Genomic DNA, 24,874 nt, shown 5'->3' on the forward strand with positions numbered 1-24,874 from the left:
TAAATTGAATGAACACTAACAAAATAAAAGATAATTTGATAATTACAATAGGATAAAGACAAAAGGTAAAAGTGTCAACGACTAAATCGTGGAGTGCCAAATAAATACATCTTTGTTTGATATCTAGCCGATTCTAGAGATTTTATTTTGTATTTTTGCCTTTTCACGCACTTCTCCCACATCTCTTCCAAGCAAAAATCTACCCCTATCTAAGCTTACGTAATGCTAAAGAAGGCATTCCATATTTTACTAAGCAAAAATCTACCCCTATCTAAGCTTACGTAATGCTAAAGAAGGCATTCCATATTTTACTCTTTGCAAATCTTTTGATTCACGATTGACAAAAAAATAATAATAATCTTTAGATCCTGAAGATTTTCTTTATGTTTTTCACTTTGACACACCACTCGGTCTCACTATTGTCTGGAATAAAAAGTCGTCATGCAATACTATACATGGTGTGGATAACTGATCTACGATATCATTCTTTTCTTTTCATAAAATAAGTATTCCTTTCGTTCCATAATGTTTGTTTGGTCTGCAAAACGAAAACTTAAAAATAATACAATTTTTGAAATAATAATTTACTAGATATCAAAGAGTTTTTTTAATTTATGAAAAAAGTTTGAATTTTTTTTGAAATAAATGTATTATTTTTTAGTCTTCGTTTTGCGGACCGAACAAACATTTTGAGATGGAGGGAGTATCGTTTTTTACCATTTAAAATGTATCATTTGTGAACACAACTAACCCCTAATTCCGTTATCATATTGTCTGGAAAAAAAAAAAATTACCGTCTGTTTATTTATCTGCTTTTATTTAGTAGCAAATTGATTGATTTGTCTTTTGTCCTTTTGTGTGCAGTTGGTACCAAATCCGACCGTCCAACCATTTTCTCCTCTCGTAATCCTCGGATCAACCTCATTGCCCGCCACGTGTAACCCTCTCCTCCAATCCCAACCGTCCAACCTCTCTTTAACAAAACAAAAACGAAATAAAACCGCTCACTTGTCCGTCTCTATCAAAAATCCAAAACTAAAAAAAACCTGTAATGAACCGTTCCACTCTGTCAGTCTCTCGCTAAATCTCTCTCTCTCTCTCTCTCTCTCTCTTGCCGGCGGTTTTCACTGACCAGAGGTCCGCTGATCGCCATTTCTGATCTTCGATCGATCTGGAACTTCGCTCCGTACAGATTCGAAGGCCGATCCCCTCCATGTTCGTCAAAAAGCTCGTCGAGAAGGCTTCGAAGAAGGTAATCCATAAAACTGATCTCGCCATCTTCTTCAAACTGTGTCGTTGTTGTGTTAGCATTTTTTCAAATCGATTGACTCGACATTTCGATCAAATGTCGAGTTGCGTAAAACTCACAAATTTTCAGAATCATCATCAGCGAACGCACTGTCGAATTGATTTTCCGTGCTACTTGTTCTGATTCTATATTTCTTTTGAATTTGATTTTATAATTGTGTTCTCTGTTCATACGGAGCATTTGCACCGGTTTTAAGTGAGGTCGGTTAGTGATGATGGGTTTATGATTCTCTAGAATTAGTCGAGGACCCAAAGTGCGCATAAGCTAGTCCTTATAGTTCTCTAGAATTAGTTGAGGACCCGCATAAGCTAGTTCAGACAACTAGCTATTAAAAAAAAAAAACTGTGTTATCTATACTTCGCCGTACGTAGATCTTGATTCGAAAGTTTACGCCTATTTGAATATCTGTAATTTTTTGCTGGAGTTTTCGATATGTATTTTGTTTCAATCGGTCGCATTAGAATCTTTACACCTGAATATCATGGACTTGATAAAGTATATACCTATCGATTACGCGGAAATCTTACCTTCGAAGGCAACGATTTTGTGGAAGCAGTAATCGACGATAGTGGCAGAGAATTTGCGTAGAAAGAAAGTAGTTAAGGACTTGAAGCAGAATCTGCATTTAAAGTGGGTGAACAAAATTGTACTCAGTTTGTTTAATCTGGATTAGTAAGATTAATGTGCCTATTTAGTGCTGGGAGACGGTTTCACTGCATTTGAAGTTAATGACTTGGTAGGATTGTAGAAGAAGGAAAGTATTTTAGGATCACTTACCAATAAAAAAGATAAATTCCACATTTATCGCGACGCCAATCAGTGCGCTGATCATCTAGTGGTTACTAGTGATCCTCTCCATCTCCATCAGGGAGCTCATGCTTAGAGATAGCCTAAACATTAGGCAGATCCTGGATTAGGATTTCGGTTGGTCTGTGATATGTAGTCTTATTACTGACTTACTTGCACCCTTGATGCGGAGTATCTTTCTGTTTTAGTTGAATGAAATTCTGAAGTTCTACCAAAGAAAGAAGAAGAGATAAATGGATACTAGGGTTGACTCTCAAAACACGAGAAATCACCTTGATCTTGCCTGGGCTGCCTGCCCATAACCGGGTCGGTTGTACTCTAGGATAGAAAATCTGATTTGAAATCTCAAGAAATAAGCGGTTGCCTGCCCATTCACTTCATAGAGCTCGACACTTAAAATAAACATTTTTTGACTTGATTTTTCAAACATCGATAATTGTTTTTTTAAATATGCAATTCATTCACTAGCTTACCAACATCCAGTCGGTATTTTTCTTTTTTCTTCCCTCAAGGTTGTTCTATGTGTTGAGTTCAACGAAGTGAACGGTTTATGTCATCTTTTTGGGATTCGGGACGATGCTCTTTCAGTGGGCACAACAGCCTACAGGCACCCCGAATTTACAACTTGTTAAGGATATAAGACGATGATATCGCACTAGTTGTCTACTCCAGACAAAAATCTTGGATCCTCTGGTCTAAAAAATGGTTGCCCGTGTCAAGTCAACTCAAGGAAGTAAAGAATTGTCTTAAGAAAGGGAGGGAAAAAAAGTTAAAGCCACCCAGAAATGGACTGTTTTAATTTGGAACATTTAAAGTATGTTGTGGATATGGTGAGTAAATTCGGAAAAATATATGTTGTTTAATTGAACACTTCCAAAAAAAATGGTTGCATGCTGTCTGAATTAAAAAGGATGGAAATCAAGCAATTTATTGTTCGTCACTTTATTTAGAGTAGGATCGTATCATAAAGTATAGTTATGCTTCCTTTGTCATATTCTGTATTTTAAATAATAATTAGAAAAGAGAAGTCTTTTTATTTTTATTATTATTTTTTTTAAAATAATGGGAAGTCTCTATTATTCCCCATTTTGGCTTTATTCCCTATTTTCGACTCTCTCAACTAATACTCCTATTCGCTATAGCCAAGTATGCTCTATCCAGCGAGCAACTTGGAACGAAAATTTTTCGTTCTGAGTTTGTAATGAAGCTTCTTTATATGTTTCCGATTCGAGTTGATTAATAATAGTATGGTTACCGATTTGCGAAAAAAAAAAAACAACTATTAGTATATTAGCTGAAGCTTTGAAACCAAGTATCTTATCCTTTAACTTTATAATAATACTCTTTAATAATAGAAGTGTTAATTAGACATCACCTTCTCTGTGTAATTACCTGCTACGTGGTCCTGAATGCTTAAAGCACTATCTTGATTACTTTTGAGGCCATCATTTAACGTATTCTCTAGTGTTCCAAAAGCAAGAAAATTAAGATAATTATTGTTACTTTTAATGGACCCAAAGAGTTGTCTAATCTACCAATAGCATACTGGAGTACTTCTTGGACGGTGCGATAGTTATGGTCTTTTACTAGGGGCCCAACTTAAAAGGCCCCACTAGAAATATTTAAAACCTTCAAACGAAGATATGGCAGTGTTTTATGGGAGCTGCTACTACACAGCTCTCCTTATTGCAGTGCTCAATTTTACTGTCTGTCTCGACATTCAATTATTCGGATTTTAAAAGACTCTTTCAGTGCTGCGAGAGTTTTTTGAAATCTGAACCATTCAAAACACTTTTTAACAATGAGATTGAGAGCAATAAAAAGAGCGATGAAATAGAGCAGTGGGATAGACTTTATGGTGTTTTGTATACTCCACTACTCTACTGTTTGTTTCACAGAGCCCATTATATCTTTAACAAATCTTCTATACTTCAAAAAAAAAAAAAAAAAACTAGAAAGGCTAGACTCTTCTCACACTGACAATTATAGCCCAAATTGTTTTATGCGGTCCGAAAAAAAGAACTTAAAAATATTTAATAGGTATCAATGAGTTCTACTGATTTATGTAATTTATTTTTTGAATTTTTTGTAAGATAATTGTATTAATTTTAAGTTCTCATTTTGTGACCGAGCAAATATTTTTGAGGGATAGAGTAGCATTCTTTAGCAAATTATGATGATGCCTTTTGGATAAGGATTTCTACACTTTTTTTGATGTTAGCATTTTTTTTTTGTCTTTATTGACTTCGATTTATTATACTATTATATTTTATTTTCTTTATCCACTTTTTTTACGTATTGACGGGTGATGTTGTGAAATTTAAATGAATAAAAACAGAACAAAAAGGTTGCGAGTTGTAGAAAAATTTGTGAAAATTAATTTCCTTCTAAATGCGCGGGGAATAATTCTTGAAATTCATTTTTCATGTCCATGACATTCATTAAAAAAATGTAAATTGATTGACAAGTGTCGGAAGATGAAAAAAAAAATGAACATCAATTTTGGAAATTCCTAATTGAGACTGTTTTTTCTTGCCTTGAAGACACAAATTATCATTCAAAACACGAAATCTATTAAGTAGTAGTAATAATTTGAAATTTAAGTGCTAGGCCCTCCTCACATGAATTAGGATCCAAACATAAATAAACAAAGAAAGCGTTAGTCCGGTTAATTGGTGGGTTTGAACCTCATCAATTGATTAAAATTCGATTCTTGAGATCTAGTTAGTTGTGGTGTGGACAGGGTCTGCCTTTGACTGTATATAAAAAAAAATTAATTGAAGTGCGTTTGAGCTGATCCGGACAACCCGACCCTTAAGGAAACAAGAAACATATCCATGTGATAGTCGGTGGCAGTGATATCTACCTAGCTAGTGGAGTTGACGAGAGAAGTCGTTGACTGTCGTGAAACCGGAGACCCCACCGGAGACTGACAGACGTTGAAAATTTCCCATTGAAGTTTCTGCGCGCCAAGAATCATAAGAATTCGTGAAGAAATCTTGATTGCTCCGACAAAAACAGTTCTCACAACTTTGAATTTAAATCCCCGAAACTCGAAAAGATTCTCTCCCTTCAAAACAAAAAGATTTTCTATGTTTTATTTTATTCCTGCACGTGATTCTTTTCAGGTCCCTAGACTCTTTGTTAATTGGGTATTTGCATGAATTTGCGCACTGAAGGTCAATTGTTTGTAAATTTGCCCAACTAATTTGATATTAGCGAATCACCACCGTTTTCAAAGGGAATACAGTTTCTTTTGTTAGCCAAGATACACATGCACTTGGTCTTTCAAAGGGAGACGAATCTTATCGGTGTGAGGTCCTGAATGTTCATTTGTGAGTTTGAGTCTCCTTTGTGGTTGCTTTCCTCCTTCTTTGGAGGTGGCTATCCGTTCCCGATGTAGGATTTTTATTGATTTTCATATCAATAAAAGTACCTCTAAAGTTTGACAAAAGGAAGAAGAAGAAGGAGGTACACATGCACTTGGTCTTGCGCAGTATTGGAACAATAATTTCCGTTATTTACTCTTGCCACGGCGTATTTTATTGCTGGAACATGAGTTAAATTACGGGTTGAAGTGAGGGACGGAGCCACGACTTTGGTTTTTTTTTTTTGTTGGGGGGGGGGGAGAGGGGGGCGCGCAGGATTTGACAGAAAATGTTACCATGGTTACAGGAGTATAAATAATATCACATCTCTCATGATACTGCACATTCCATACTTTGTCAAATTACATTTTGATGCATGTTTAAATCGGTTAGTAATTACTTTAACCAAAAACCGGATATTTGGTTCTCTTGGATGGATAGTCCAATCCGATGTTAATATTTGATCAAAGAGACGGGCTCATTGTTAGTACCCGGATCTTTTGGTAAGTGTAATACCCGTATTTTATTGGTGATCAAGTAGTTAATCTTGTCATGTAACCAGAAATGGCCTACGATCTTCGTCTTGGTTTAGTAATAACTGTAGAGTACCTTTTGTTGCAGCCTGTAGCGAACTTAGACGGTGTAAAATCCGAAGAAGTAGACCCACGTCTGGTTTTCCATTATGGCATTCCATCAGGAGCTATCTTGCTGGCTTATGACTCAATTCAGCAGATTCTGGCCATCTCCACAAAGTAAGTTTCTATCTCCATTTGATTCACTGTAATGTAGCTCTTTTATATGGAAAGCTTTACCGTACGTAATATGTAGATTTCACTCATGATCTCAAATTAATTGTTACTCAACCAACTTTTGTAGTACATTATAATGGCTGGCGATACTGCTCTGTATGAGTTTGAACACCTTTATTGTTCGTTGTTATATTCGAGTGTTGTAGCATTTGGTTGTGACATCCATTTAGCTGATCCCTATATGCAACATTGTGGAACCTAACTTTGTCTTCTGACATATCATATGGTTATCTAGCTCCATATAAATCACACTTCACTCAAATTTAAACCTCGTAGTTTATTTGGTAACTTATGTGGGCTAGAGGTATGGAAAGTTGTTCCTGAATCTTCACACATCTTTATGTTCACAGAGATGGCCGAATTAAATTACACGGAAGTGATTACTCTCAAGCCATATTGGAATCCACTGTGGCAGTACCAAGCAAGTTTTTGAAGGTTTGTGTTTGATGGAGTTTCCCGTTCAATTTTTTTTCAAGAGCCTTTTGCAGCTTTGTTAAATCATTCAATGACCTTTTATGCGCATGGATCTCTATAAGACATTTCTTCGTGGATACAATTAATTGACGAACTGACCCAATTCATGATTTCACTCTACAGTTTCTTGAGAACGAAGGCATCCTTCTAAATGTAAATGCCAATAACCAAATTGAGGCAAGTTATTCCAGTGGCTAGTTAGTGAAGATTTTCCCTTTTATAAGTCCACATATTTCTTCCAGTGTTCCATGTCCCACTAGTAGTGTGTATGTTACATTGCTTATGTTTCTTTGCCACAATGCATTTTTTATGCATATATTGCCACCATCCTTGGTATTGATGTCCTAAAGGAAATCATATTCTAGGTCTGGGACATCAACATGAAGGTTTTATCTCATGTACACGTCTTTAAAGAAGAAATCACCTCTTTTACAGTCATCCAGCATAGTCTCTTCATGTAAGTTTCCTAACTTTCAATGCAGTCTTGTAAAAGATGTTTGTGCACTACTTTAATTACTGGTTCTGTATCTTTATTATATAGGTATGTTGGAGATTCTACTGGTACTATTTCCGTTTTGAAGCTTGATAAGGAGCCATGGAATGTTGTGCAAATGAAATACTGTATACCTCTTTCAGCATCTCATGGTGAGAAAACTTTTTAAAATTCTTTTTGATGTACCCTAGTTCTCAATTTTTGGATGTGTGTGATTGTGATGCTGGACTGAGTTGTGAATGCTCCTGCAGTATTTGGTAGTATGTATTTCTGCAGTAACACCTATGTATACACACTACAACGACTGAATCTGAATTGGCCTTAGCCCAAGTATCTTCCATATGCATCTCACTTTTACATGTCAATGCAACTTGACGTATAGTCAACATTTCTGCAATACAGATGGAGTTGTAGGAGATACTTCTGTGATGCATATAATGCCTCAACCAACAGCTGAAAGCAAAAGGTACCCTGTCTTCATTTCATGTTTAACTTTCCTTTGTTGCATTGACTTAAAGATGGAGCCGGAGGGGGGCTAGTAGGGGCCGTCGCCCCCATACAATTTTAAAATACCCTACTATTACATTGGAAAAAAAAATCATTAAACCATATAGCCTCACCTGCCCTCCAGAGATATAACCCGCCCTTTCTCCATTTCTTTTGTTTAGTAAATTTAATAGTCACAACTTTAATATTATTCGAGTTTTGCAACAACTTTGTACTAAAATTGGTATCAATGAGCTAATGGGTTCATATTGTCATTTAGTCAAATACTAACTTTGTACTAACATTGTTGTCTCTCTTATTTTAATTTTTGGGAAATAAGTGGAGATCGTTGCAGGTGTTTAATCCTAAGAATCCTTCTCCTGCAATGTACTAACCATGTGAATATTTTTCCAAGTTCCAAACATCCATTTTATGGGCCGTAACTTCAGATAATCCACAAGCTTTCATATTTTGTTCCCAAGTTAGTTTACCTCATCTTTTTCTTCTAGGCATCGGGATGTTTCTCTTCCCTACTGTCTGGTTACTTAGTTTTGCCTAATCAACTGGTTTGGAATAGAACAATTGGAATTCGCATTGTGTGTACTATCTTGAACGATTCAAGAACATCTGGAGCTTGTTTGGATTGGGATTTGGATTTTGGATTTTGAGTGGAGAGAGATAGAGAGAGAAATGAGCGTAATGATTGAGAAAAAAATTATTGGGGACCGCGCGCAGAGAGAGAGTCCAAAATCCAAATCCCAAACCAAACAAGGCCCTGGTGCTTTAAATACCATTGACGAATTCATATGCTCTCGTGGTTCTTGTTTGGATGCAGGGTCCTTATAATCTATAGAGATGGTTTCATAACACTATGGGCAATTCAAGAAAGCAAAGCCATTTTTTCGAGTGGAGGAAACATATTACCCGCGGTGAGCCATGAGTCCAAGAAAGTGACAGCTGCGTGTTGGGCTTGCCCCTTTGGAAGCAAAGTGGTTGTTGGATATAGCAATGGGGAGATTTTAATTTGGAGTGTTCCTACTGCCTCAGCTTCAAAAACTGAACTGACGCTTGACAAGCACTTATATGCCACTCAAAGTGCTCCTATTTGTAAACTGAATCTGGGATATAAGCTGGATAAAATCCCTATAGGATCTCTAAAGTGGGCTTATGCAGATGGAAAAGCAAGCCGATTATACATAAAAGGCTTGTCGGATGCTATGTCTGCCAACTTGTTGCAGGTAGTGCGATTTTCTGTAAACATGGGATTATAGAGCCTAACGTACAGTTTCATTGCTATAATTCTTTTCTCTTATTTTATTATGCCAGAAAAAAATTAAAGTTTCTATTATTGTTACTGTAACGAATGTTTCTGCTTGACAAACTTCCTTAATAATTAGGTCGTTGGGTTTATCAAAACACTGGAATTTATGTGACAGGTAGTTTTATTGAATGAGCAAACTGAAACTAGGACGATTAAGTTAGGGCTTCATTCATCGGAGCCTTGTGTTGATATGGAGATCATTTCAAACTCCAATGAGCAGAACAAGCGTAGACAAGATGCTCTCCTTCTGCTTGGGAAATCTGGTCATGTTTATGCCTATGATGACTGTGCATTAGAAAAATATTTATTGCAGAGCCTATCGAAGTCCCCACCATCACTCCCAAAAGAGATATTGGTAAAGCTTCCATATGCTGACTCCAGCATATGTATAGCAAAATTCATCACAGAAAATCAGTATTCATTCGGTTCCGGTGATGAGGTAATAGAGAGTTATACCATTGTAAAGTTCGTGTCTTATTTCGCTATTAATCTTCAGAGTTGTGATATGTATCATACTTGTGATAATGTAGGGCAGTAGTTTGCTGGAAAAGCTTGCTCCATCACTATTTTCATTTGACATGAAGCTGAAAGATGTAACTCAGTCCACACAATTTAGTGGGTTTTCAAAGAGTAAGAACTTGTACATAACAGGACACAAAAACGGAGCCATAAACTTTTGGGATGCGTCATGCCCAGTTATGCTCCCTATTGCATCAGTTGTTCAACAGGTATTCTTCTTGAATTGCATCTTTTAGTTTTTGTTAAGAAGCGAGATAGCATTTGCATATAAATGACCAATGACACATATTTCTCGAAACCAAGCAATGTTTAAAACCAAGTCCTCTCAGCTAACTAAACCTGTCCTAGCCGTTAAACACGTAAGGAAGGCTAGGAGGCATACAAACACTCTACCTAATCTCCATTTCCTCCCTCCTATCATGAAACATTATCCCAGATGTTTGTATGACTTTCTGGAGAATGTCTACTCAGGCAACCTACTTAAGTTAGAGTTGCATTCGGATCAACCTTTTTAACCTTACTGTATGACATAAATCACAAAGAAATTTGAAAGTAAAGAGTAGAATGGATCCCGAATGACAAGAAATTAAGTAATTTGCTTGCCAGATTGAAATCTTTTCACAGTGATAGAGCATATACTTTTATTCTTAAAAATAAATTACGCTACTTTTAGTGGGAGGACTATTTTCTCTGCTTTGCTATGCTTTGTCTTCATTCATTTGCTGACTAGGCAATACATAGGGGTTCTAATGGTAATTCTGATTAGCAAAGACAACCAAAAGAGATAGCAGCAATATCCAAATGGGAAAAGTGAAATAGTTAGGAACCCTTGCATTGAATGTTTTCTTCTCCTGTAGTGTTGTTTTCCTGTTAAGTTGATAGTTTTAATTTTGCAAGTTGAGAAGCTTTTTATGTTAGAACATATCCTCTTGAGCTTGTGCTTATTCTATATTCTACTTTGTTTGCAGAGTGAGGTTGATTTTTCTTCAAGTGGAGTAGCACTGACAGCATTGTATTTTGATTGCAACTGGCGGCTTCTTATTTCTGGAGACCAAAGTGGAATGGTGAAGTTTCCATCCCGATAGATTTTGGCTAGTAAAAACAACGATACAATGTTATTTATGCAGTTCTGGACATTAACAGTGAATTATAGATTTATTTCAATTGGATGCAGATTCGCATTTTTGGGCTTAAACCTGAGTCATTCTCCCCTGTAAACAGTTTTATATCCTTACAAGGTATAGTTACAAATTCTAGTGTCATCTTTTTCTGCTGAATGTTGCCTTACTCTACATAGCATAACTTTTTTGTTCTTGTAATTACTGGTCGAAGTTGGAGGGTTTCATGGAGTGACCCAAAATGTAAGACACTTATGAAGGCATAGCTAAAGAATCTATTTTCACAGAATGATTAGAACTCATTCCGCTGCCAACATGAGTTCTCAGGAATCTCAACGGACTGTAGTCCTAAATAGCACTGTATAGTCCTCAATAGCACTGTATAGTTGTATTTGCTAGTGACATGTTTATAAGATAAAGTCAAAGGGTTTACCTAGAAGTCTAATATAGACTTGCTCATTCTTGAAATTCAAAGTATGGACTGGCGGGTGTTAAATAAGTTGTTTGTGACATGTTGAACTTCACCTGTGTCAGCGTAGAGTACCAAAGTCTTATATTCAATAAATCTTGTCGCAAGCCTGAATAAAAGAGGAGGCTTGTGCATTAGGTAGTTGACAGCCAGCAAATAACCCCTTTAGATCCTTTATGATGTGAATCAGATTATGATTATGAACGAATTTATGTAAGGACCCCAATTGTACATGACATATGGCTCTATTAGGTTTGGTATGGTTTTTGACTTGATTGCAAAAACAAAGTCGAAGGCTATAAAAGGAAGTCTTATATGGTTAATTGATTTTGTTTTGAAGTATAGACTGGTGGCTTTTAGATAATTAGCAGGCAAAATTGAAGTTGCTATTATCTTCCTGCTTTTGTGTTTATACAATGAATAATTATCATTGCTTCATATTTATATCTGCTGGTTCTCTTTTAGGATTCCAAGATACTACATTTCTGCAGCTCTTGTACCTATCATAACTGTGAAAGCCAATCAGGGCTACATATACAGCCGGGATATATAACTAAATTCAGATTATGATACAACTGCTGCTATAGGCACTTCTGAAAAAGTAAATTGGTATTGACAGGAATTTCGAAGAAAGGAAGCAATCAAATTGTCCAGAGTCTTAAACTTGTGAAGGTTAATGGAGCTGTACTTTCCATTGCCGTAAACTTCAGCTCAAGATGTCTTGCTGTTGGGTCTGATCTAGGATATGTACGCTTCTCCTTCTTCTTTTCCCCAACTAACTGCTTCATTTTTTCTTTTATCCCAAGTATACTTCCAATTTTTTGTCTGGGCAAAAGTAGAATTTGATATAGTAGCCATCTAATGGTAGCAGTTTCTGTACCATATTGTCATCAATTACTAACTTTGTCAAATGTTAGAGGTCCCTTCATATGATTGAGCTTAAATGACTAGAAGTGGGACAGTTCCTAATGAACCATTATGATAGACGGCACTAGGGTTAGTTTGAGAATAATGATATATGGCCTATTAGGTATGTATGTCTCCTATTCCTGGACCTTATAAGGATTTATATAGATAAAATGTAGGCCCTGTGCTTGAAACCTGCCTTCACCTAGATAATATGTAGGACCAGAGAAGCACCGAAGATCCTTCCGACCCAGTAATTTGTTTTTCTTTAGACAACATGGTAATAATCAGGCTTCTAAACTTTTTTCTATTATGTCTTTCTTTCTTTTCGTGGGATGGTAGGGGTAATAATATTAAAAGATAAGATGAGAGGGAATATATTAAGGTGGCTTGGACATATTTATCGTAGATGATGTGGTGGTTAAGAGGAGTGATGCGGTTACAGTAGATGGTAGCACTAAGGCGAGGGGTGGACCGAGATTGACTTTACTGGGTATTTCGAAAAGACCCAGGTTTCTTGATTTCACGATGCCGTCTATAGAGCTCAATGGAGAAAACAAATTTATGTAGCCAACCACAATTGATTGAAACTTAATGCTCGATTTGGTTTGGTTTGGTTTTTGTCCTAGAGGAAGAGAGTGGAACACCATATATCACCTAGTCACATATCTGCTTGACTGCTTATCATACTAACTTGTCTTTTCTTAAGTAGAAATTAACATTCTCGGTCATTCATATAAAAACTACTTTCTTAAACTCTTTTTGCGTACAGGTCTCATTGATCGATATGGAGGGGCCAACTGTACTGTATCAAAAGCATTTTGCAAGTGAACTGTGCACAGGAGTCATCTCTATGCAGTTTGAAACTTGCAGCTTCCATGGTTTTGAGAAGAATGTTATAGTTGTGGCAACAAAGGATTCTTCAGTTTTGGCGATTGAGAGCGATACAGGAAATACTCTTGGTTCTGGCTTGGTCGGTCCTACTAAACCCTCCAAAGCTTTATTCATGCAGGTTTTAGGTAATTCACTGCTCATTCACTTAGTTATCTCTTCATACCTATCTCGTCCTACGCATGGATAACATGGAACTATACTCTCTCGGTCTTGGATCATGATACTTATGTTCATATCTTAAGTAGCTGTTAAAATTACACATTAATGTGTGCTGCAGATGGGAAGGAATCAGTTTTGATTTGTTCTGAGAAAGCTACTTATGTTTATTCGTTACAGCATGTAGTCCAGGTAAATGTGCTTCAGTTATTCAGGTACCCCGGGTAACGAGAGCTGCTGTAGAATTTACTTCTTCTTTGTCATTTCTTCTCTCTCAGGGTATCAAGCAGGTGCTTTACAAAAAAAAGTTCCATTCTTCATCTTGTTGCTGGGCATCAACATTTCATACTCCTGATGCTGCTGGCCTTATACTTGTCTTCTTGAATGGAACTGTTCAAATAAGGTGATAACCTTTTTATGTATGTTCTGTATTTGATTTGATGAAATTAAAAAGTGAGGAAAACGGAAGTTTTCACCAATCGGTTCATTCTGCAGACCAAGAGGTACTCTTCTGCTGCTGGAATTAGTTGTCCAGCACAGAATGGACTCGTTCCAATTTACCCTGTCTTAGAAAATGGAGTAATTTTGCAGGACTCCCTTTGGCTAAAGGAATCCGGTTATTTAAAATTTCTTTGGTTAACTCTCAAGTTGGACCATTGATAATTTTGAGTCATTCCGTCATATGCAATATGGTTGCTGATATTCAATTTCAATGATAAAAAGAAGGCAATAAAACTGAAAATGTAATTCGCCAGGTGGAAGTTTCTTTTTGGTAGTGAACCGTATAACTGATTTAATGTATGCACCTTAAAGCTGCTTCTTGAAATAATAGGTCCCTACCGGATTTGTCCCTTTTGAAAGAAACATCAATTAGAGGTCTTACATTGTCAACTCCAAAGCTAAATTCGGTTGCAGCATATGCAATGTGCTCTTCATTGGACGGAGAACTTGTCGTGGTATGAGACTGTAACTCCAAAACTACTTTTCTGGTTTGGTTATCTGTTTGGATTATTTAGACAAACTACTAATTGCATTCTTTGTACAGGTGAATGGTGACCAGGAAATGTTTTTTGTCTCGATTTTGCTCCAAAAGAATACATACCGGTATGCACATCTGACTCTCAACCAGATTATGTGCTTCTCCATATTCTGCTTTTAATCTATTTCTTCTGTCATTTTTGGTCTTTTGACCTTTCATAAAGTAGCCCCATTACTCTCTACCCTCTTTGATATGGTTAATTAAAGAAGTAATAAATTTCTTTTACATGTTATCAAGGACCTTCATGAAAATCATACTTAGCCTAGTTTCTTGTTCTTTCAATGAATCTCCCATCTACCCCCAACAGACATCCTAGTTTCGAAAACAAATGAAAAGCCTGTTTGGGACAACAGAATTATCGTAATGGTATTCAGTGCATTAGAGCAGTTGGTTATACATCTCAAATAGAAATATCGTAATATACCACATAGCTGTTACTAGCGGTATTTCTTGTTTTTTCTCAGATGATCAAAGTGCATTAAAAACCTACATTTTGCATGGTGTAAAATTATAAAACTGGTCTCTCTCTCACTCGACATTGCATTCCTCTGTTTGCCTATGTTGTGTGACTACTTGCACAAAATTATAATGTGTTGGGTAGGTATTATTTTGATGGTTCAGAATATCTGAATTTGAGATTTTTATGATTTTTACTCTTCATAATACTAAGCAATCTAGGAACTGCTTCTACTTTTTCGAATCTGAAAAGTGCAAAATTGAGTAGGTTCCTTACATAAACATTTATCGTTGTGTTGCATACCTACCTTATCCTTGATTCTAGGCATTTGGACTCCGTTTCCCGAGTTTACAAGAAAGATCTTATAACTGTGCCAAGGGTTATTTCTGCACCTGTCATCCCCCAAGAAAAGAAAAAGGTAATTCTTGTGCTTTTATTGTCTGAAATCTGTTCTTGACCAGATGAATGTAGCACTAATGGATTCTAGTGGTTGGTCTGGAGCTATAGGGTATATTTGGCTCTTTAATGAAAGATAAGACAGGAAGTAAAGCAAAACAGATGCCCGAAGAAGAAGCTGAAACTGCAAGTATTGAAGACCTCTCAACCATATTTTCAGTCGACAACTTTCCATCTTTTGCTGAAAGCAGAGCTAACCTGGCCATGGATGAAGATGAAGTTGCATTGGATATAGGTATTTCGAGATTTTTACTCAAGAAAACTTGGACTTTTTAATAACAAATTTCAGAAGTAGGAAGCTTGAGCTCATATCTTCGGCCATCACATTACTGCAGCTTGTGAAATGCTTCTTTTTGTTTCGACCTTGGGACAAGTTCTTCCAAATCCCACTGTATGATACTAAAAAGAAACAATTCCATCCATCATGTTATTTGCCAACTTTGTTTAAGTTTTTGCTAAAAAATGAGTCATGGATGATGAAGAAATCTGAAAGGGTGTGCCTTGAGTAGTTTCCTCCCCTCATTCCTCTTTTCCTTCTTCTTCTTCTTCTTTTTTTTTCTCTTTTTGAATGGCTGCTTTTCCTTCTATTAACCCCACTTTAGTTAATTCCTTAGATTTCCAGATACGTTTACTTACGAATTATTATTTTGTAGATGATATCGACCTCGGAGATCCACAAGGAAAACCAAAGGGAAATCCTATAATGGCAGCACTAAACAAACAAAAATTAACAAGCAAATTTCAGGCACTTAACAAGCAAATTTCAGGTCAGTTGAATAATAGATCGTTATTGTGTGTACCTGCACAGAATTTCTTTATTTCCTATTATCTTGTTTTGTGACTTTGTTTTCATTCATTGTTGCACAAATATGTGACTGACTGTGGAGATAGACTTTGTTTACCATAGCACACTATCTAGAACTTGAAAGGGGGGAAATTTTCTTGAGAAGCCCAATATTGGGCATGTTTCTTGAGCATATTTACCTTCTTTTGCCTTTTGGGGGGCTTTTCCACTTTCTAAATCCAGATTGAGTATTGGAGTCTAAGTGACATAGTTTCTTGTTTTCCACAGCAGTCTTACTATTTGCAGTTGGTCCTTATTAAGTTATTTCTGGTCAGTTTATGTGCTATCTTTCAACTTCCAGTTTGACCTTGTAACCTTTGAGAAAATTGGTAGATTCATGCCTAAATGTGATAGCCAACTCAAGACCTTCTTGGAGATTCGCAACTTGTGGCTGGCTTGCCATTGCTCAAGAATTGTTCCAGTGGGAGTAGCCGAAAGAGGAACTTGTTAGTGGTTTATCACTGGGTTAATAACTCTCATCCCTCTTTTAGTGATATGCCTACTCCTATGACATGAAGAGGATAGGAAAATGTGAAGCATTTCTAGCTTTCCCAAACGGTTGTTTCGAAAGCCTTCTCTTGACTGGATGTTGGTCCAGTCTACGATAAATTCGATAAGTCAAGTCAGCAGAGGAACCAACATTACAAAGGGGTGAAACAAACTAAAGAATGAAGGCTTAGCATATTAAAGTAATATCCTCATCAAAAAAATTGTAATGGGCTAACCTCCAGTATTGCGAGGACACTGACATTGGAAGATGGGGTTTTTTAGCATAGAAAGGGAGGCAGATTTCCATTTGTTAAAGCATTTCGGTCTCCAGAAAAGGAAGATTACAAAAGATGTGCCGGCAGCCAATTTGTCTTTAATTTCCTGTCATGGTTGTTTATGCATGCGCATGCTGTAATTACACTATGCAAATGACTGTTCATTTTTAAATCTCCAATTCCTATTGTTTTGCTATTTCAAGAAAGAAGCTTTCCATTTGCTGTTTGTTCCATATGTTTCCACCGATGTGCAACGATCATGGCTTTAGTTTGCATTGATAAATATGGGTCGAATAAATTTTCCACCCTACAGGAAAACTGAAGGACATGAAAGGGAATAATGAAAAAGTGCAAACGAAGGAAGTGCCAACAAAGGAAGTGCCAATAAAGGAAGAGCCACAAGATGAGAAGGCTGGAGCAGTTGATCAAATTAAGAAAAAATATGGATTTGGTCTGTCTGGTGTAAGTATGCATAGCTTTGAATTTCAATTCCATCACTAGATTAATTCAGATCTGAATTTCAGAACTAGGCACAGGCATCGCTTTCAGCACCTTTTTTTTAACCTTGGAAAAAAAGAGAGAGGCTGCAGTTATTAAGTTTTTGTTGGTTTTTGCAAAGTAGGCCGTGCTGATATTGAGTATTATGCTACCTCTTGCCTTTTGTATCAGAAAACCTATATAGAAGAGATCCATGATTCTTCAAAGGAATGATAAGAGTCTAAGACAGGATTATTTATATTGGCTATAAGAGCCACTACTTTTTAGCTTTTATGTTAACAGACAACGCTCCGTCATTAGATATTTTTACTAACTATGCGATCAAATTGTTGTTCTAGGCCTTCAAAGTGCCAAAAGAAAGATTGAGAACCTTACTATGAGCTTGAAGTATCAAAATATGTACTTGTGCATTCGTGCTTCGAAAATTTTTGCAGGCTATATTACAAATACGCTTGAAGACAATTTTTCAAAAGTTCAGAATCTACATCTTTGGGTGCAGGATTCAAGTGCTGCAAAGATGGCACGAGATAAATTGAGCGAAAATGTGAAGCAGTTGCAGGTATCATTTAACACTTCAAGTTTCATATTCTTCTGCAAACTTCAAGTGCATGAGCTGTTTTCCAGATTATGGAAATGGGATAATTTTCAGTGTAATTCCAATGAACTGGCATAATTCCCCTGGCATATTCAGCCCTACAATTTTATTGTTGTATGCAATGCTGATTTCGAGTCGCGAAAATAGCCTCTGCTTGCAGGAATAAGATTGCGGCCCTAGACCCTGCAATAGTGGGAGTGTAGGGCACTGGGTAGCCCTTTTTTATTATTATTATTATTGATTCTTCTCTAATGAGATTTTCTTTGATTGGACAGGGCATCAACATCCGAACTACAGAGATGCATAACTCGGCACAATCATTTTCCTCTATGGCCAAAGAGGTCCTGCGATTAACCGAAAATGACAAAAAAAGCTCGTGATCCTTGCATAATGTATACGACCAGTGGAATGTAAACATCCCTATTTGATGATCATTTTTTTCTCTGATTTATTATTCATGTAAATTAAGTTATTAGGATATGAGAAAGCAAAAACAGGTGTGAAGGTGTGGTAAAGTGGTTTCCAAGTTATCCTAAGGAAAGTGGTTGAAGGGATGTAAATTTGACTAGTGAATCAAGCTTCTTACACTAGTACATTTGAAATCCATACAAAATCCTAATTATTTCAGTGTGAATATATAGCCCGAACAAGCCTCTCTTGCTTTTAGGCTAGGAAAACGGAAGGAATATGTGAAGTTAACTTCTTCCCCTATCCCTCAAATGGCCAAATGGGTAAAGGCCTCGGTTCTTCTTTTCCTCATACATCAAATCTTTTATCAACAAAGTACGGTTCTTAACATATTTTGATTATTTGAATTTTGTATACTAGGATAGTTAAACCGAGACCTGCTACTTCATATCCTACTAATGCCTCTAGAAACACAAACTTAAAGGGTTTTTTTAAATAACATGCTTTAAAGTTGGCTGCTTGCAGTAAAGCAGATAAGAGCAAGTTTGAAAAATAATTTTTTGCTTGCTCCAGTGTTGAAAGCAAAAAAATAGAACCGGTGTTGCACCGATGTGGTATCATTTTGTCCCAATCTCAAATTTAGGCCATTTTGATGAAATTTATCTCAATTTGTAACCATTACATTAAATTCATCTCATTTTCCAATGCAAGTTATGCAACATTCACGTACACACGTGAAAAGGTGGAAATTATTAGTAACAAAACAAAGAACACAAAATGTGCCTAACCACGTCCGTGCTTTTATTAAGAACAGCAAATTGTAGCAGTTTCTTTTCAATTACAATAACCTCTTTGTGGACCTGGTGATGAAGGACATTGTCGACAGACAGCAAAATTCAGATTCGTAATGTTGGTTCCTCGGCGCGCATAGCAAGAGGGCCATTTTGCAAGAAGTGAAAGCATACGTTATCATATATGCACATCATCTAATGCTTTTGAAGCAGTTCCACTAGTAAGGAATAAACACGTTCTTTGACCGCATCCCGGTTGCCAGTGTTCAGTGTGAAAACGGTAGCCCCCGGATGATTTCTCAACCTTGCAACTGTAGAAAACCAAACATCAATCTTTTATCATTAAGGTAGGTGAAAATATGTTGCAGTGGAATTATCTTTCCCATTTCAGGGCTTGTTTGCATCAACATAGGAAGAACATGTAACTGAATAGCCCATATTAACTTGATAAGATTCAAAGGAGAATATCTTTGATAATTGTTGCAGAAAGAAATGTGAGAGACAAATATGTACCGTCAGGTACATCCCGACCGGCTTTTGGAACGGGGATAGAAGCTAAGATTGGGATGTTAGATTCCAGAACCTTTAGAACTGCAGGGAAGAACGAAGAACTGTAAAGCTCCATCTTACCAACTTCATCAATGACGAAGAGATCAGTATCTTCCTTGACCTAATTTCAAAACATCAATTTATAAAACCTGTTTACAGTTGTAAAGTTAAATCAAACAAGCAAACCCCTTGTTATAGTTTTATCGTTTCTACCGCTAAAAAATATGAACTGCCCTGACACAAGATATGAATTCAAGTAACTATATATGAATGGTCCGGACTAGTCTGTGGTAACGACAACAGAGACTTCATATCACTTAAAACATTCTTTTAACACAAGTTACAACCACTAAACCTCATACAAAGAATGACAAACTGTCCCACCTGCAACTCGGGCAAAGCCAATGACTCAAAAGAAGCTAAATCCACTTTGTAATTCCCCACTGTTGGCCATCTAAAAGACTCTGGGCTGCATGGGAGAAGATGCTAAGAATATGCTTAGCTGAAATCCAAAAAATGCTCATACAAATACCGTAAGAGAAGATTCCTCATTGATGGAAAATTAGAAGTGTTTTGACGTTTGAACATTCAGAAGCAAAAACCATTCAGAGCACGTATTTTCACGACATTTATGATGGTGTAAACTGAGAAGGTAACATGTTTAACAATTGTTAGGTTAGCCATATGAAGAGCAACAGCCAACAAGAGAACATTAAGTTAGCCAGTGCATATCAGCAAAGTTGATTGCACCCTGACTGCTGAGTGTTTTATAAAAAGCTCACAGGCTTCCACTGTCTTGATTGTTGCTCTACATTTCCAAGCATCTTGACACAACCAAGAAGTAGCTTTAGGTTTGGATTTTGTGTTAGAAGAAATGGAACCACGACAGTATTCATCTATTACTACTTTCCAAGTAAAAGGACGTCTTCTTCAAGTGATAGAAAAAGAGCAACCAAACATGTAGTCTGGAAAATGTTAAACACTTAAAACGGTAGGTCATGAATTTGAATCAAGTCTGAAAATTCCGAGCACAGACAACCGAATTTACCTTGAATTGGTGGTGGAAGCAAGGGGCCCTCTTCGACCATCTAAGGTAACCACTTCAAATCCAACCCTCTCACTGCCTTCCCTAATCTCACCTGTTCAATCATCGGTTAAACCTAACTACATACCATTACACACCTCATATGTCAATTATGCACATAAGCACACTCCCACATCGTATGAACATAAACACACGATTTCAGCTTTCATCTACAATATACCGCATAAAAAAAAAAATTAGAATTCGACTTTTTGAACAATCAGCACGGTATATGAAATAATGAAATACATTTTCACCAAATAAAATCAAGAAACTAAGTTAATAAGCATCAATTTCAGCAACTTTTATATCAATTTCCGAGACCTTATTTCTAGGGTTTCTGTTCAGAGAGAGAGAGAGCATACGAGTGTAGAAACCCTGAACCTTCAAGTTGGGGTGAGAAGTTTTGAGGCATTCCAATACTTTGATTATGAGAGTAGTTTTACCAACGCCCTGAGAATCGAATATAAACACATGGCACATGAAAATTCGATGAGAGGGAGAGAGAGAGAGTGGAAGTGTAATAATTAGGAAATGGAAATTACCGGAGATCCCGTAACGAGGAAGCATTTTCCGGGAGCTGCTGCCATTCTCTCTCTCTCTCTCTCTCTCTCTCTCTCTCTCTCCTGAACTGTAAAAAATTGCTAGGAGTACTTAAAAGTTTCCACCAAGCCCAACCACGTGCGTAGTGTACCGTTCAAGACAAAGTGCAAACTCTCACTAATGTAGAATGGGAAACGAATCAGCCTATTCGGACGTCCATCTCGACACAAACGGTGTTAATATGGGACGGACAGGATAATAGATGGGATTGTATCAACATTGGGATTAATTGCATGGTGTTTGGTTAAAGAAGTGGGGGATGTTGCATAGCAGCATCAGGGTCGTCGGTTTGACAATCCCATGGTCCAGATTTCATCTCGATAATAAATGGCTCGAATGCTACACGGTGAAGAAAAGATTTGGACCATTGAATTGCTGAAAATGTGAAAAATAATAGCATGACTTTGAACCGTTGGATGAGATGGGAGATAATCTGAAGAGGGGGACTAGCTAATATCATCCCTTCCTTTCCCCTGGCATTAGATAATCCCCACTTGAGATACAAAAATGGACAAATAATCACATTGTCCAATCCAATGGTTAATTCCGGATGTACCAGGAATTGAAAATCCTGCGGGACACTCCTTGTAGTGCATCTCACAAAGCAGATCATACTGTCTATCTCAGAATCAATGATTCAGATATGTTTGCCTTTATCGATTAAAGGTAATTATTATCGGTAAAAAATATCAAAACATATCTGAACCATTGATTGTCAAGATGAATGGTTCGGATCTGTTCCTATAGAATGCACTACAGAAGGTGCCCTGCAAGATCCCTGGATCCGGATGACCAGATGTACCAACCTGGGATTAAGAAATGTTGAAAAACATGTAGGTCCTTGTATTCCCCTTGTCCTAATTACACCTTTTTAGTCTAGCGACAAACAATTCCCCATCTTCTCGACTAGCAGCTCTCCATCTTTTTTTTCCCTCTATTTTTTGGTGCAAGGGAAAGGAACTCTCATCATCCGTCGAAATAATTAATTTTGACAATTCTTTTAGAGTTTGTTGCAAAATATAATAATGGTAAATATTACTATGTCAGATAGTATTTATCTTGAGATAAAAAGATTATGATGTCATACTTCAAAGATTTTTCGCTCAAGATATTTATCTTGATTGAAAAATCCCTTATTCAAGATAAATAGGTTTTAAGAAAAAAAGTATCAACCAACGTAATTGTCAGCATGGTTAGTCTTTCAGACGAGCTCTACAGAATGAGCAATTTTATTCATACATGTAGGCCTAGAGGCTAAAATGATCAAAACGGATCATTGAATTTCAAAACTGTAGACCTTCCTCAACTTATCGGACGTCCTTCCTTCTATTCAAAAAGAAATTTACATTTAAAAAAAAGGACAATGATTTTCACACTCTCCATTTCTTGTCTTCTAGTGAAATTTTTCTATGTGGTTATTTTACTAAAAGATAAAAAAAAAAATGAGTGCATGCATCAAAAGGGGGAGTGTGAAAATTATTTTCCAAAAAAAACATTCACTTGTGTTAAATAAGAGAAATCAATTTTTAAGGGTTTTAAGAAAGTCATTTCTTCAATAAGGGCTTGTTATCATGACAAATGCTTGCTTAACATGGTACTAAAGGATTGTGATTTCTCATCAAATTATCCAAAGGGGTGGATCCTCTCCAGTAACTGTTCCGGACGATTATTGGAGAGAATCTCATCCCTTATCACATGAAGATATATTCATGCATTGTGAAAAAATATTATACTGTCTGGGACAATTACCGAAGAAACTCATCCTTTATCCAAAAAGAATACTCCAGTACTGATGCAGAAACTTGAAACGTTATTTTAATGTAAGTTGCTAGTCTGAAACTAGAGTTGTCATGTGTATGAGAATGAAAACTAAGTTGACAGATTCAACTCCCTCCATGAGCTAAACAAATCTCAAAACCACTCAACATTTACCTAGTCATTAGCTTTAAAATCTTAGGATTAATTAGAATACATACAAGGTGATCTAGACAGGTCAGCTTCCCTCCATAGTTTTATCAATCACGCTCTTCATTTGTGGGGTTCGTACCGAAACCACATCAATAATCCTAACTATTGATTTTGTACATAGGGTGAAGAAGACATCTTATCTTCATTCGATATTGATAAATACTACTACGTTAATTAATCCTAACTATTGATTTTGTACATAGGGTGAAGAAGACATCTTATCTTCATTTGATATTGATAAATACTACTGTGTTAATTACTCGTATGAAATGAACAGTTTAAGTTTAAAATTACATTTGTGGTCCATTTTTGGTACAAGTAATCTCCCTCCGTCCCGGTTTGTTTGTTCCCTTTTTGACTTTTTGAGAGCGTTTGACCTCTCAAAGAATTGGCTATAATTTTCAACTCGTAATGTTTTTAATATGCAACATGAATATTGTTTGATAGATCTCAATTAGTTTTATTATACAAAATCTTCAAAATCATAAAAAAACATTATAAATTGTAAAATATAAGTATATTTTTGAAAGACACGTATTTCGACAATTAGACAAACAAATTGGAACAGAGGGAGTATTAATTAACATATTCTACTAGTATATTGCTATCCAAGGCTTTTATCCCCCTCCATTCCCCATCCCACTCCACACGGTCCTTAAAGGGTTGTTTGGTTACTTTGGTAGGAGAAATTTTTGGGTGCCAAGCAAGTACCACGTGGCGTTATTTATCAGTGATCACTTTTGAACGACCGCAAATTTCTATCCTCTCACCTAACTACTCTCTCAAATCCAGATTGTCTGAAAGTATTTTGAATGGCTAAAATCCCCAACTGAGTACCATGTGTGTGGTACCACCGGTCACCCAAAACTCTCCTTTGGAAGAATAATACTTACTACTTAGTAGTTACAAGTCATGAGTCACAACTCACAACGCAGGTCTCCCCACAAGGCCACTCACACTCACGCTACATGTTCTAAAAACAAATCCCAATCCAGCGTCAGAATACAGCTACATCCAATATTTTTAAATTCCAGCATCAGAATACTCCAAGATGCAGCAGGCCATGTGAAAGTACTACTTACCACTTACCAGATTAATGAACCATCATTCACAGATGCGTACCCAACACCACTAATTATTTTGATCAGAAAGATGCAATAAAGAGCTGTGCACAGTAACTGTGCAATTCTAAAGTGATTTTGGGTGTTTTGTTAATACCTCAAACGATATCGAACGAAACTCATTTTTTACAGAGACCTTAAACGATATATTTTGAACAAAATGAGCGGCTCCGATCATCTTTGTGCGACCCGAAGCAGGAGAAAAAGACTGCTGTGCACAGCTTACTGTGCAGTGCACGAATCATTTCTGTACAATAAAACTACTACTAGCCCACGTAGATATTTTCTTTGATTACTGCAATGATTGAAGCCCATGAAATGATTGATCCACCCAACCCTCATAGAAGAATCCTACTATAAATTACACAAAAAAACAATTGAGAAATTTCCACGACAAAGAAGAAACCGCAAATTCAACAAGAGCAATCATTACTTCAAAACACAACTCCAAACACAATCGCATCAAAGCCGTTGAATACACGTTTTGCATGCATTGGACAACTCTGAACTCAATTTTGTCCAGAGTCATCCCTGGAAGTTGTGTCCCTATTACTTTCTGATTCAACAA

The 24,874-nt window shown here is 36.6% G+C and overlaps 2 protein-coding genes across 3 annotated transcripts; one reads left to right on the plus strand and one right to left on the minus strand.

The window, feature by feature from the left end:
- Positions 1 to 1,033: 1,033 nt before the first annotated feature.
- LOC131304148 (uncharacterized) lies at positions 1,034 to 18,416 on the plus strand. Of its 2 annotated transcripts, none has more exons than XM_058331278.1 (24): positions 1,034 to 1,252; positions 6,106 to 6,236; positions 6,644 to 6,728; positions 6,891 to 6,944; positions 7,133 to 7,224; positions 7,309 to 7,412; positions 7,663 to 7,726; positions 8,582 to 8,984; positions 9,183 to 9,506; positions 9,598 to 9,795; positions 10,555 to 10,650; positions 10,761 to 10,824; positions 11,793 to 11,920; positions 12,852 to 13,098; positions 13,251 to 13,321; positions 13,408 to 13,532; positions 13,962 to 14,085; positions 14,175 to 14,233; positions 14,950 to 15,043; positions 15,133 to 15,316; positions 15,735 to 15,848; positions 17,003 to 17,151; positions 17,622 to 17,746; positions 18,058 to 18,147. In XM_058331278.1, exons 1-23 carry the CDS (start codon positions 1,214 to 1,216, stop codon positions 17,721 to 17,723), a joined length of 3,051 nt encoding a protein of 1,016 aa, XP_058187261.1. In that variant the 5' UTR covers positions 1,034 to 1,213; the 3' UTR covers positions 17,724 to 17,746; positions 18,058 to 18,147. The 2 variants fall into 2 exon arrangements, with proteins under 2 accessions (XP_058187261.1, XP_058187260.1); XM_058331277.1 differs by having other exon boundaries at positions 1,036 to 1,252; positions 17,687 to 17,746; positions 18,058 to 18,416.
- Positions 18,417 to 18,970: 554 nt separating this feature from the next.
- LOC131303542 (uncharacterized) lies at positions 18,971 to 21,259 on the minus strand. Its single transcript, XM_058330441.1, has 6 exons — positions 21,160 to 21,259; positions 20,980 to 21,067; positions 20,579 to 20,669; positions 19,915 to 19,999; positions 19,495 to 19,651; positions 18,971 to 19,292 (listed from the first exon to the last, which is right to left on the minus strand). The coding sequence occupies exons 1-6, from the start codon at positions 21,202 to 21,204 to the stop codon at positions 19,177 to 19,179; spliced, it is 582 nt and encodes a 193-aa protein (XP_058186424.1). The 5' UTR covers positions 21,205 to 21,259; the 3' UTR covers positions 18,971 to 19,176.
- Positions 21,260 to 24,874: the final 3,615 nt, after the last annotated feature.

This window comes from Rhododendron vialii, chromosome 10a (genome assembly GCF_030253575.1).
Source record: "Rhododendron vialii isolate Sample 1 chromosome 10a, ASM3025357v1".
Classification (NCBI taxonomy): domain Eukaryota; kingdom Viridiplantae; phylum Streptophyta; class Magnoliopsida; order Ericales; family Ericaceae; genus Rhododendron; species Rhododendron vialii.